The 13,467-nt window shown below is 39.0% G+C and overlaps 1 protein-coding gene across 1 annotated transcript; it reads right to left on the bottom strand.

The window, feature by feature from the left end:
- Nucleotides 1-7,238: 7,238 nt before the first annotated feature.
- Nucleotides 7,239-8,726, bottom strand: LOC149829052 (transcription repressor MYB5-like). The gene is made up of 2 exons (XM_090017258.1): nt 8,195-8,726; nt 7,239-8,119 (listed from the first exon to the last, which is right to left on the bottom strand). The coding sequence occupies exons 1-2, from the start codon at nt 8,656-8,658 to the stop codon at nt 7,513-7,515; spliced, it is 1,071 nt and encodes a 356-aa protein (XP_089873384.1). The 5' UTR covers nt 8,659-8,726; the 3' UTR covers nt 7,239-7,512.
- Nucleotides 8,727-13,467: the final 4,741 nt, after the last annotated feature.

Raw genomic sequence — 13,467 nt, 5'->3', positions numbered from 1 at the left:
GACAAGGAAAGCCAAACTTTCGTCAAAAGATGGTTTGTTCACACTGTCACAAAACAGGACATACAAAAGAAAAGTGCTATTTCCTCCATGGATTTCCTCAAGGTTATAAGTCACCAAAGCAAAGACCCACAACCGCTATGTCTCATGCATCTAAGGAGCACTCTAGTGACATCCTCAAGTGTGATTCCTCAAGCATAGCTCCAACTTTGACAATGGAGCAATATCATAAACTCTTGGCCCTAGTCAATGAAAAGCCATCCATAAATTCCATCCAACTGTCTGGTACGGGTCTTTCTTTTCAATCTCCTCCCAATAAATCATGGATCATTGACACCGGTGCTAGTGATCATATGGTGTCATTCATTGATATGTTAGATAATGCTTCATTCTTTGATTCTGTAAATCAAGTTCGTCTTCCTAATGGTTCATTTGCACTCGTCACTCATATCAACACATGTGCTATCTCACCTAAGATTACATTACAAAACATTTATTTTGTGTCATCCTTTAAATGTAATCTTCTATCAGTCAGCAGACTCACCCATGATTCAAATTGTTCTGTTATCTTCTCCTCTAATCAGTGTATTATGCAGGATCTAACCAGAATGACGATGATTGGAATGGGTGAGCAAAGAGCTGGTCTATATTTTTTTGATCAACCAAGCCTTGTGCATGCAGCCTTCTCACAATCATCATCTACGTTCAATCTCTGGCATTGGTGACTTGGTCATCCAGCTTCTTCTAGGAATAGTCTTTTTTTTAAGTATGATAATTCTATTGATATGACTCATTCTTGTTTGTGTGAAATCTGCCAAAGCTCTAAGCAAACTCGTTTACTTTTTCCATCTAGTGCTATTGTTACACTTTCATCGTTTGAACTCATTCATTGTGATATTTGGGGACCATATTTTTAATCCTCTCTAAGCGGGGCACATTATTTTTTAAGTATTGTAGATGATTACACTAGATGTACTTGGGTTTATTTAATGCGGCACAAACATGAAACCAAATATCTTCTACAAGATTTTGTTCGTATGGTTTATAATTAATTTGGTGCTCGTGTTAAATTTGTTCGCTTAGATAATGGAGGTGAATTTTTTTCCCATGATATAATAACCTTCCTGTCCCAACTTGGCATTTTACATCAATACAACTGTACAGACACCCCTCAACAAAATGGCATAGTTGAGCGAAAGCATCAGCATCTTCTTCAAGTTGCCCAAGTTCTTCATTTTCAAGCTCATCTGCCATTAAAATTTTGGGGCGAATGTGTTAAAACAACCGTATATCTAATCAACTGAACTCCCACTCCTCATTTACATGGGCTTACACCTTATGAAAAGTTGTATAATAAAAAACCCACCTTTTCTCATCTTCGTGTTTTTGGTTGCCTATGTTATGCCACAAACTTAAATCCTAAGTCAAAATTTCATCCCAGGGCAACAAAATGTGTTTTTTAGGTTATCCTTTTGGTCAAAAAAACTATCTTGTTTTTTATCTTCAAACTGAAAAAGCATTTACTAGTAGAGATGTCATTTTTGAAGAGCAAAGTTTCCCTTTTTTGTCTTTGGTAGAGGAATCCTCTTTAACTGTGTTGCCTCTGACCATTGCTAAACTAGATTCACCTTCCAACCATTCACCTGAACCATCACCTCATTTCCCTGCATCCACCAGTGATCCATTCTCCCCACCCGAACTGGTCCTTGAACATACCACCTCTTCATCTCCTATTACCGAACCCAATTCGGAGCTTGGACCTCGATGCTCTACTCGAGCACGACTACCTTCTATCAGACTGCGGGAATTTTATTGCTCCACTGCTCAATGCTCACCTACTTCATCATCGGCATCTACGGTAAGGCTTGCTCATAGAACTCGTTATCCGATCTCTCACTTTGTGTCTTTTGCTAACTTCTCCTCTGCCTACCAAAATTTCTCTCATGCTATTTTCACTATCTATGAGCCTCAATTTTTTTAGAATCCGTCAAGGACTTCAATTGGCGACAGGCCATGGAGTCTGAGATACAGGCTCTTGAGGATAATCACACTTGGACTGTCACTACGTTGCCTGCAGGTGTTAATCCTGTCAGTTGTAAATGGGTGTATAAAGTCAAGTATCACTCGGATGGATCAGTTGAACGTTACAAAGCTCGTCTTATAGTTAAAGGCTACTCACAACACGAGGGACTTGATTATCATGAGACCTTTGCTCATGTTGCAAAACTGGTTACTGTCCGTTGTCTTCTTGCAGTTGCGGCAGTCCAAGGCTGGTCATTGCACCAAATGGATGTTCATAATGCATTTCTTCATGGGGACTTACATGAGGATATATATGACTCTTTCGCACGGGTTTGCTCGAAAGGGGGAGAATCTTGTGTGCAAATTACATAAGTCCTTACTATGGACTCAAGCAAGCACCTAGGAATTGGTTTGAAAAATTCTCGCAAGCCCTAAAGGTGTTTGGATTCACTCAATCTCAAGCAGATCACTCTTTGTTTACTAAAGCTCAGAATAACAAGCTCACTGTGGTGCTCGTATATGTTGATGACTTGATTTTAGCAGGTAATGATAACGATATGATTCTTGCACTCAAGCAACATTTGAATTACCAGTTTCATATGAAGGATCTTGGCCCCTTGAAATATTTTCTAGGTCTTGAGATAGCAAGATCTAGAAAAGGAATTTTTATATCTCAAAGAAAATATGTCGTTGAGATTCTTGACAAAATGGGCCTATTGGGGGCTAAACCGGTAGAATTTTCAATGGAACAAAATCTATCTCTGTCAAACACACAGGGGGAGCTCATTTCGAATCCATCCAAGTATCGTCGGTTGGTAGGAAAATTAATATATTTGATAATATCCAGACTGGATATTCTCTTTGCAGTACATGTCTTGAGCAGATTTATGCATGAACCACAAGTACCTCACATGAATGCAGCTCTAAGAGTGGTGAGTTATTTAAAAGGTAAACCTGGTCAAGGCATCTTATTAAGCAGTAATAGCAGTCTTGAGATGAAAATTTTTTGTGACTCTAACTGGGCTGGATGCTCAGATACATGAATATCAGTATCCGGATACTGTGCCTTTCTTGGAAATTCTCTTATTTCATGGAAAACGAAAAAGCAGACTACAGTCTTAAGATCTTCAACAGAAGCTGAATATCGAGCTATGGCAAATGCAGTTTGTGAAGTTATATGGTTAAGAAAACTTCTCAAAGATCTTTATATAGACATTTTGAGACCTGTGACACTGTTCTGTGACAACCAAGCTGCAATACAAATTGCAACAAATCCAGTGTATCACGAAAGAACAAAACACATTGACATAGATTGTCATCTTTGTGGGTGAAAAGATTCAAGGAGTAATTCAAACCAAACATATCTCTTCTCAAAATCAAATAGTAGATATGTTCACCAAAGCATTAGGGAAAGAGCAGTTTACTAATCTCATCTGCAAACTAGGTGTATTTGACCTCTATACACCTGTTTGAGGGGGAGTGTGGACAGGCTGGAAGAGAAAGAATGATCCTGTGCGGTTACAGATACTGAGGATATGCAAGAGCTATGGATTTAGAAAGACTTATCCTATCTTTACATTTTCTGTTATTCAAATTGTAACTGTTGTAAATTACCAAAGATGTAAATTGTGTATTTAAGGAAATAGCCTATCAAAGAAGAATACAATTTTTTTGGCTACCTTCTTACGATCCATTTAGCACAAATTTATCAGTCCATATATATGTTATAATCTTTTATGGGTGCTTTAAGAAGTAGGTACCTCAGCCAAGCTTGAGCCTGGGCTCTTTGAGCTTGACTTGGTGCTTAGTGCCACACTTGAGCTTGGTTAACACTCATTGGGTTATCAACTTTTGTGTATTACAATACAGAGTCAACACACCCACCCACACACATGAACACCAAGTTTTTTAACAAGCTTAAAAGTGGGCTTGGGCTTGAGCTTGTTTAAGCAAATGAGCTTAGGACTAAGCTTGAGCTCCGCTCCTTTACTAAATGAAAGAGCTAGAGCTGAGCTTTAACTGACCCAAGCTTGAGCAGCTCAACACGTTGAACAACCCTAATAGCAAGTCACTTATCATCTACTGTGATAATTAGTGTTTCTTTTGAAGAACTTGTGGAAGTCTTTCAGATGAAAAAGGTAATCTAGCAATGTTAGGAAAAGCCAACTAAAGGCAACCGTGGACATTAATTTAAAATGGTAAAAGACCTTTGTCTTTGTGCACTTTTAAACCTTCACACTATTGGTTAGATATTTATACAAGTAGGAAAACTAGTGTTTCTCGTGCAATATAAGCAGTTACTGTTGAAGCCCAATAAACAGTTAATTTCTCTAAGAAGCCATAAAAGTAGAATTTCTCTTATTTATGAATTTATATGTGATGTTCTTCATATAATGGATTAAAGTTTTAATGTCAATTATGTTCCCAACTTCTTGTCTACAATATAGTGTAAAGAACTGTTGATACAGAAATTGTCTTTATGAATGATTTGGCAAGTGTTGTTTGCATAAAACCAAATACATAGATAACTTAACCTTTGTTTGTTTATTTATTTGTTTATGCTTTAAAACAACTTTTTTATCCTTGCAACCAAAGCACCTAATCAACCCAAATGACTAGATCATAGTATATGTCCAACGAAAGAACAAGAAGTTCGACTCTTGAAATGCAATTTTGTTACTAAAAATTCATTGCAACAAGCATTTAATTATGCTTGCCTTGCTGTTCTACTTCTCTTTTCACGTATTTGAATAAAATGTGTCATTTCTGAGTGAGCCATGCTTTCAAACAATCACAAAGACAACTTTTCTACATTGGTGTCATGAACAGGCCACGACTTTTGAACATTGTTGTCTTGAACAGGCGCTCATCATTTACCAAATGTTGAATGCAATCATTTTTTTCTTGGCAATCAAGTTTTAAAACCTTGATGCTTTTAATACACCACTATAACAAATTTCAAAAATGCATTTTTTATTATTGGATATACACATCATCATGTCCATAAATTTTGAAGTTGACTAGAGATTGAAGATTTTGTATTAAAAGCTAACATTGTTTTTTTAAAGAATAAAAGCTAACATTATTGAGTTGATACGGTTTGTAGTACAAAAGTGCACTTATATATATTCAGAAAATTGGTAGCGTAAATATTGAGGTAAAAGAGAAGCAAAACAGAACCAAAGAGTGGTTCTCTCTCTCTCTCTCTCTCTCTCTCTCTCTCTCTCTCTCTATATATATATATATATATATATATATATATATATATATATATATATATATATATATATATATATATATACTATTGATTGAACAATATTGAAGTTGGCTATTAGGCATTATCTTAGTTGAATATTGAGGTATAAGAGAAGCAATATGACCAAGATTAGCACAATAGTGAAATTATTAACTGTAGATATACAAAGAAAGAGTACACTTTTGTCATGAAAATGGAGTATAGGTGCTAAGGCAAGTAAGGTAGAGTGAGCTTGAGGTTCCTTGTTTCACGATTTTTCAGACCTCTTCTAAGCCAATAACGGACATTGGTAATAATAATATAGTGATAAATTGAAAAGAATAATCCAAAGTTTTAGATAGCTTGATTATGACGAATAACTTTTTTGACATCCCACACGATTGAATTTTTTTGTCAAATCCGTGCAGCAATAATGGATTTATGATGGGCATTTTTTCCCATTAAGGAGAAATATGGATTTATCATTAATTTTAACCCTCCATCAAATGCTCGTTATACTTAAAGATCTCTAGTGTAATGGATAGCCATGCTTAGCATGCTCTATTATTTAGTATATACTGAGTTGATATAGTCAATTAGTAATGTGATCAATGTCGAATAAAACTTGCTTGATATATTGTTTTATATCTTCTGTAAATTGTGCGTATCATATTTATAACTTGAAGCAAAAATCACAAAATATTCTCTAGAATGTAGCGGTTAAGATCTACTTGAGAAGACTTTATATTTTTTATAATGATTGTTCATGGAAAGTGATTGTAGAAACTATAAGTTTATGGTTAGAAGGTTTATCATATGCTCAAGTAATCAGATCAAGTTTTACATCCATAATGAAAATGAAAAACAAATAAGACTACTTTGCTTGGGTGTTTTATGGAGAACTTTGCTAAGAATTTCCAAATGAAAATTTAATTGTGCACCATTGATCGTTTAATCTTTCAAATTCAGGTCATTGGGCATCTTTAGCTGAAAAAAATGGAAATTAATGGTATAAAAATGCTCTTTTGCCTTGCATTCGAATGCTAGCTTGTAAATTTCTAGAATGGAATCCGCAAGTTTCATAAGTACATTTCTCAAAAAATAAAGGAAAATCAGAATGATAGTATGTCAACAAACTCAAGGGACATTGCTTCCTATAGGCTTATGTACTCAATGAGTATGAACACAACATTTCAGCTTCACGGGCTTGTGCAAAAACTTTCTTCGCATAAAACTTATAAAGCTTTATAAGGAAATGCCTTTTGTCATTATGCATGAATCGATTCATCTTACTAATGGTTCTAAAGTTATTATTCTTAGCATTCAAAAGCTCAGCAGTTCAAGAGAAATTTGAGATCGATATTCCAATGATGTAGAATGGAACTAAGACAAAATAAAGTGAAGACTGGACATTATATATAGTGCATAATCGTTAATAATTTTCTTTTTGTTTAAATGCATAATCCTATGAAGCATTCTATGAGAAACACATTTTAATGCTAAGCCATTTACATCCTACATGAAGAGAATATAAGACCTTCATTTTGCATTGAGTTTCCTATGACATTCACATCCTACATGATATAATGCGCTTTCTTGCTTGCTTCTTCATCAATATTCTTGGCCGATCATCTTAGAACCTTAATGCATGAAATGAGTTCAGAATTTGTTATAAGGCCCTTGAAACAGCAGTCACGTTTTCATCCATGAAATAGAGAAAAAAAATCAAAAATGCTTTGCGTACCAATTAAATAGGAATCTGAGTAGATCCTACTCCTCCAAATGGAAACAAGTGGCTGAGTTCCATTGGAATATACACGTAAGAAGCAAATTCTAGTTGTGTTTTTTTTTTTTTCTTTTTTCAAGCTATGCGCTTTTCATCACCTTGAGATGATAGATGCTATATAGAAAAACATGTTCTAGATTGGTTGAATTGCCACAAACTCATGCATGTTCTTAATAGACACCAAGAACTAGTCAAACCTTTTTCTTTCTATTTCCTTCAAAAGCTAGATAACTCAAAAATTTCTGATTACACTCATAAACAAGAAAAGAGGAAGGTACACACTATATCTGCTTTGCAATGCAAACGACACCAAAATACATATGCATTACATTCAGCAGCAGCAGCAGCAGCAGTAGCAGTAGCAGTAGCAGTAGCAGTAGTTTTTGTAGAATCTATTGCTGGTTATCCTAAACACCAAGAAACACAACAAACACTCTCTGTCATTTCTTATACAATCTCCATCACCATTTTTTTATACATCTCTTGGTGCAGGCTTCTCAGAATAGCTAATGACTTCATTGAAGAATAGCTTTCCACCTTCTTCATCAACCTTCGCACTCGCGAGCGGATCGAATGGCGCAATCACATGGCCGTGCTGCTGCTGGATGTACTCGTCTTCGTTTATAAGAGAGTTGAGGAAAGAAGAGAATGTATCGTCGGAGCAGCCGTCCAAATCGTAGACATCCTCGCTATTCCCTTCACTTTTATCAGCTACCATCATCATCGTCGTCGTCTCCGCGCCAGATCCAACATGACCAACATTTATCTGAAGATGTTCGTGCGGTAGAGGAGGAGGAGGAGATGGTGGTGGTGGTGGTGGTAGAGGTGGAGGAGGAGATGGAGTGTGGATGAGAGGAAAGGAGAGGTGGGTTGGGGTGGATTTGTAAAAAGGAGATGTGGGTTGCCCATCTGATTTGGAATTAGGGTTAGGGTTAGGGTTTGGGGGTGAGTCTTGTAAAGGCTTGTGGGTTCTTGGATCTATCCCTTGGCTGATGAGTTTCTTGCTGAGATATGTGTTCCAGTAGTTCTTGATCTCATTGTCAGTTCTTCCCGGAATCCTCCCAGCTATCAGCGACCACCTGAGATTCAACACCATTATGAACATCATCCAGAAGAGAGAGAAAGAGAAGAGGGAGGGGTGGTGGTGGTTTTGCCTGTTGCCGAGGAGGCGGTGGAGGCGGAGGATCATGTCCTCCTCGTCGGCGGCGATTTGGCCGCGCTTGACAGAGGGGCGGAGGTAGTTCATCCAGCGGAGGCGGCAGCTCTTGCCGCACCGGAGGAGCCCCGCCCGCTTGGGGAGCGTCCTCCACTTTCCCTCACCCTCCCTGCTGATGTAATTGACGAGCTTCTCGTCCTCCTCCGGCGTCCACGGCCCCCGCTTCACTCCCACCTTGCTGCAGCACGGCGTCTTGCTCCCCCCTCCTCCTCCTCTGCCCCGGGCAGGCGGCGCCCAAGATGGCGAAGACGACGACGCTCCACCATTCGATATCTCCGGATTCCTCATTATCGCGTTGGTTCTGGTGCAACCCCGCCGGAGAAGATACGCAGAGAAGAGAAGACGATGGATTGGATGGACGGAGAAGGTTATGCTGATAAAAGTGAAGGCTGTTCCAATCATATTATCATAAAGAAAGGCTAAAATTTCTACGTGGCATCAAGATTTTTGGGGTATTTCAAAAGCACACCTAAATTTTGAAAATTTCAAAAAGTTGCCAGACTTTTATTTGTGCAGTTATCTTGGGTAAGTAAATAGTACTTAGATATTTACAGTGGCATTTTTGCCATCAGACAATTAGAATATTCTCTTAGTTTTATATATGATTTTGGGTTGCGAATTTTGTGGATCTTATTTTATGTCTTGCTTCTTAGCGTTTTTTTTTTTTATTTATCTTGATAATATATTGATTTTTAATTTATCATTGTTCCCATGCCATAACAAATTGGTACAACCTATAGAAAGTTCATTGAAGAGAAGAAAAAGAAGTGGTTAATAATAAATGAATTTTTTTATAGTTTTTATAATTTAATGCCAAAGCTATTCATATTTTTGGCCTTGTTTGGAAACCACCAATGGACAGCTAGCTGTTAATGATGCATATACGTAATCTTTAAATTTTGTGGATTTAACAAATCCACATGATTGTTTGGGAATTTACCACTTCCACTTGTGTGATTGTTTAGAATGCAGTTGAAAAGCTGAAATTATAATTGGAAGAGCCTTGACAAGGTCGTCAATCGTCATAGCAATCATCAGTGTGGAAACTGGTACTTGCTAACTACCACCTCATCCCAAACTGGAGTTGTCAAATACCACTCTAATTCCATTACTTATTACAATTGCATTCATCCCAAACAACTTTGATATTGGGTATTCCCCAATTCCCACGCTTCGAAGGGCCAGTTTTCAAATAAAGCTTTTAAGTAGCCGAGACAAAGTTTAGGCAACGTTTTGAAAATCTATAAAGTAAAGGCGTATTTTTTAATTCACCCGAAATTTTGAGTGTCAATTCCGAAACTACTTTAAAGGGAAGGACGGATCAGCTGATTTGACAAAATATAAATTTTTTGTGCTTTGAAATCAGCACCGTCCATATATTCAATCACACCACCATGGGTTGGTGCAATGATGACATCAGAACGTTAGTGGGTCCCACAGATTTGACAGTGATGGTTGATGGCATGGACGGTAGTGATGTCATAGCACGAAATGCTTGTGTTTTGTCAAATCACCTGATCGTTCCTCAGGAACCAGACAAAATGTAATGAAGGGGATAATTTATTGAAAACGGTGGGACCCAGTTCGCGCTTCCACGGTAGAGCCAGCGGCACCTCGTGCTTACTATTCCATCCTCCACGTTTATTGGGGGGCCCACTCCCGGAAATTAAAAGGAAATTTAAGTGCATGCCCCACTATATAACGTCTGCTTACGATCCTGACCGTCTGTTTGTTGACTTTGACGGCTGCAGTGCATGGACAACTTAACCGCCCTTACGTTTTTTTTTTCCTTTTATTTTTCAATAGGCAAGCCTGGGGTTAGGCAGACCCCTACCAACGGGGGCTCCGGTCGTCTGGCAAGAGCAGCTAGTGCACGTCACCTTGTGTTGGGACGTTGCAAGTTCGAATCCCGGTCAGGCTTCTTTCCCTTTCATTCTCGCCTGATATTTCTCGTGTCGCTTGCTGCTCCTCGATGGTAGGGCTGCTACGTCACAAGGATTCTTAAACTTAGGTTCAGTGTCGTGTTCCCTGGTATGTTGGGGGTGTCAATGGGTTGGGTTTGGTTCGGACCCAGTTGAAACCAGACCTGGTTCTGATTTTTGGGTATGCATGGTATCCGGTCCAGACTCGGTTTAATTGTACCCACCATAAGAGAAACCATCTCTGGACCCAATAAGAACTACACAATACCCAGTAAAATAATAATTTTTATCATTTTTACATTGAAAAAATGTGGGTCTTAACAGGAACTCGGGTCGAGCCTGGGTCTGATATAAAATTTCACAAATTGTACCCATATCCTTGTATCAATTGGACCTTTGGGTCCGGACCAGGTTTTAATCATTTTTTTTATTTATGACCATACTCGGACCCTATAGTGTTTTGTACAGGTCCGATCCGGGTAAACCGACCCATTGACAACCCCTACTTGTATGCATATATACTATCCCTAATGCAAAACTGTGTGTCCATTTTGCAGTGTCATGTGTGACCTAGTAGGGCTGTCAACAAGTCTGGTTTGTGGTGGGTATTTGATCTGATCCAAACCTTATCCATTACGTATGTGCACAAAAATACCAGCCCTAATTAGGGATGGCAGTGGGGCGGGGTGGGGGACAAGGTCTCCACCCCCTCCCCGCCTCAAGATTAGAACCTCCATCTCCTGCGGGGATGGATTTTAACCTCCACCCCCGCCTTCATCCTCCTTTCATGTCCTCCATCCCTGGTTTAAACAGGGATGAGGCGGGGCGGGGTGGGGATATTGCAGGGAAAAGTGATGGGGACAGGTCGGGGTGGGGAAAAGTGTATGTCCATCCCCGCCTCCATCCCCGAACGGGGATGGATTTTAACCTTCATCCCCGCCTCCATCCCCGTTTCATACCCTTCATCCCTGGTCCAAACGGGGCAAGGCGGGGTGGGGCCCTGCTTTCCCCCGGTCCACTGCCATCCCTAACCCTAATGTTATTCCAGTCGAACTGAAAACGAACAGTTGACAGCCTTAATGGTGGCAATTTTTTTTTTGTTTTTAAAAAAGAACCCACAAGATTGAGCCCTTCATTGGCCCTACATTTTTATTTTTGAAGATCAGCTGGAGGATTAAGGCCTCCTCCCCTTTCTTGTAGACAAGTCCTACAGGTAGCTATACAACCAGGCAGTTATTCCACCAGTGGGATTCCAACTTCCAACGTCTCATCACATGGTGACTTGCACGAACTTCTCCTAGGGATGGCAATGGACCGACCACTCCCGACCCGTCTCAAAATCCTGCCCTCTATCTCTGCACGAGTTTTGATTTTAACCTTCATCCCCATTTCATGTCCTCCATCCCCAGTTCAAATGGGGGCAAGGCGGAGTGGGGCCCCATTTCCCCTTGATCCACTACAATCTCTAAAGAAGGATCAGAGAGAGGGCATGATAGAGCGGGACAAGGCAGGGATCGAGGATGGGGGTGGGACGGGGTGGGGGAAAGCATAAGTTCATCCTCGCCTCCATCCCCGCATGGGTTTTGATTTTAACTTCCATCCCCTATCCAAACGGAGCGGTGCCCTGTTTCCCCTGTTCCCTAACTTCTCCTACCAAAGAGATGGAGCATCCTTATAATGCTACCAGGTTTTTTATCAAATGAAAAACCAAACTCGTGACATCCAAAACCCTTGAACATTCCAAAGTTTGCCTTAACCAAGTGGGCAAAGCCGCTACTACATGATTTCACTTCTAGCTCCTGCTCTCTCGCTTTCATTGGAGAACAAGGCACCCTTTTTTCCTATTCAAACAAGCTTTTGACATTGTGTTACAAGCAACATAAAGAATTTTTGTTTTTCTTATATCCTTTTACCTTTATACAAATGCATGCTAATGTAGGTATCACAATAGCTCTTACTATTTAGTTACACTAATAAAGTAGTCAAATTCACTTTAAATTAAAAATATAGAAAATAACCATATTGTCTTTCTAAGATAGCACATTCAAAAAAATGCTTACTAATTTGCTAAAATCTTTCTCGCTCAAAATTGTTGATTCTTGATATTTAATAATATTTTTACCCTTCACACAAACAAACTGTCTGTGAGATAGATATGTACATTGTATGAAGGATGCAACATCTTAATAACTATTATATTTGCATGACTATTTCGTGAACATGACAAAATTTGCCTAAAAAATTGAACATGGCTATCTTAAATCCCAAAATAAGAGATTTGCATATGATAATGCACAAATCTTTAGACATTTGTGATCTTAGTGTGAACCTTTAGAATTTAAAAGATCGAAGTCGACAGATTCATGCCATATATTTGCGGATGTCAAACTTTTGCGCAAATGACATGTAAACCTCCTTTAACTAAAAGATCACATAAAGTTAGGATGTCTGCAAATGTATATATGCTATGACCTTCACAAATATATGTTGCAAATGTCCTTACCTTTGCATGTTTTCTTATTTGAGTTCAACAGGTTTGCGTTATACATTTACGGACATCCTGACCTTCACTCAAATACCATTCGAACCTCCTTTAATTGAAAATTGCATAAAGTTATGAAGTCCTCAAATATTGTATATGAACCTCCTGTTAATGCAATGCGAATATATTTTAACATGCAAACCTCATTAACTTTTGAAAGTTGTCCAATGTTGAGGTGAAAATTCATAAGAGTATGGGTCGTGGAGGGCAGAGGAAGAACCTCGATAAAGGAAGAAGGCCAAGGTTGAGCTGAAGAAGAGGGTGGAGAAGAGATAATCTACTTCAATCAATTAAAGAGGTCAATACTGAGGTGGAGAGTTATCAAAGTATGAGTGGTGAGAGGGTCAAGGAGTAACATCAATAAAAGGTTGAGGTGGAGGAAAGGGTGGAGAAGGGAGAAGATATGTCTCAAGGACATAAATAGGTCAATGTCGAGGTGAAGGAGAGGGTGGAGAAGAGAGAAGATATGTCTCAAGCAAATAAGTAGGTCAATGTTGAGGTAAAGAGTGTCTGAGTATGGGTACTGTGAGAGCGGAAGCGAAACCTCAACAGAGGGAGGAGGCCAAGGCTGAGTGGAGAAGGGAGAAGATATATCTTAAGCAAATAAAAATTGAGATGGATAATCGTCCGAGTATGGGTGGTGAAAGGACGTAGGAGGAACCTCAACAAAGAAATGAGGCCAATGTTGAGGTGGAGGAGAGGGCAGAGAGGGAGGATGACTAAATAGATGAGAAAGTGCATGTTCCC

This window comes from Nuphar pumila, chromosome 9 (genome assembly GCF_984573655.1).
Source record: "Nuphar pumila chromosome 9, dmNupPumi1.hap1.1, whole genome shotgun sequence".
Taxonomy (NCBI): Eukaryota; Viridiplantae; Streptophyta; class Magnoliopsida; order Nymphaeales; family Nymphaeaceae; genus Nuphar; species Nuphar pumila.
This window is presented reverse-complemented; position numbering and strand designations above follow the sequence as displayed.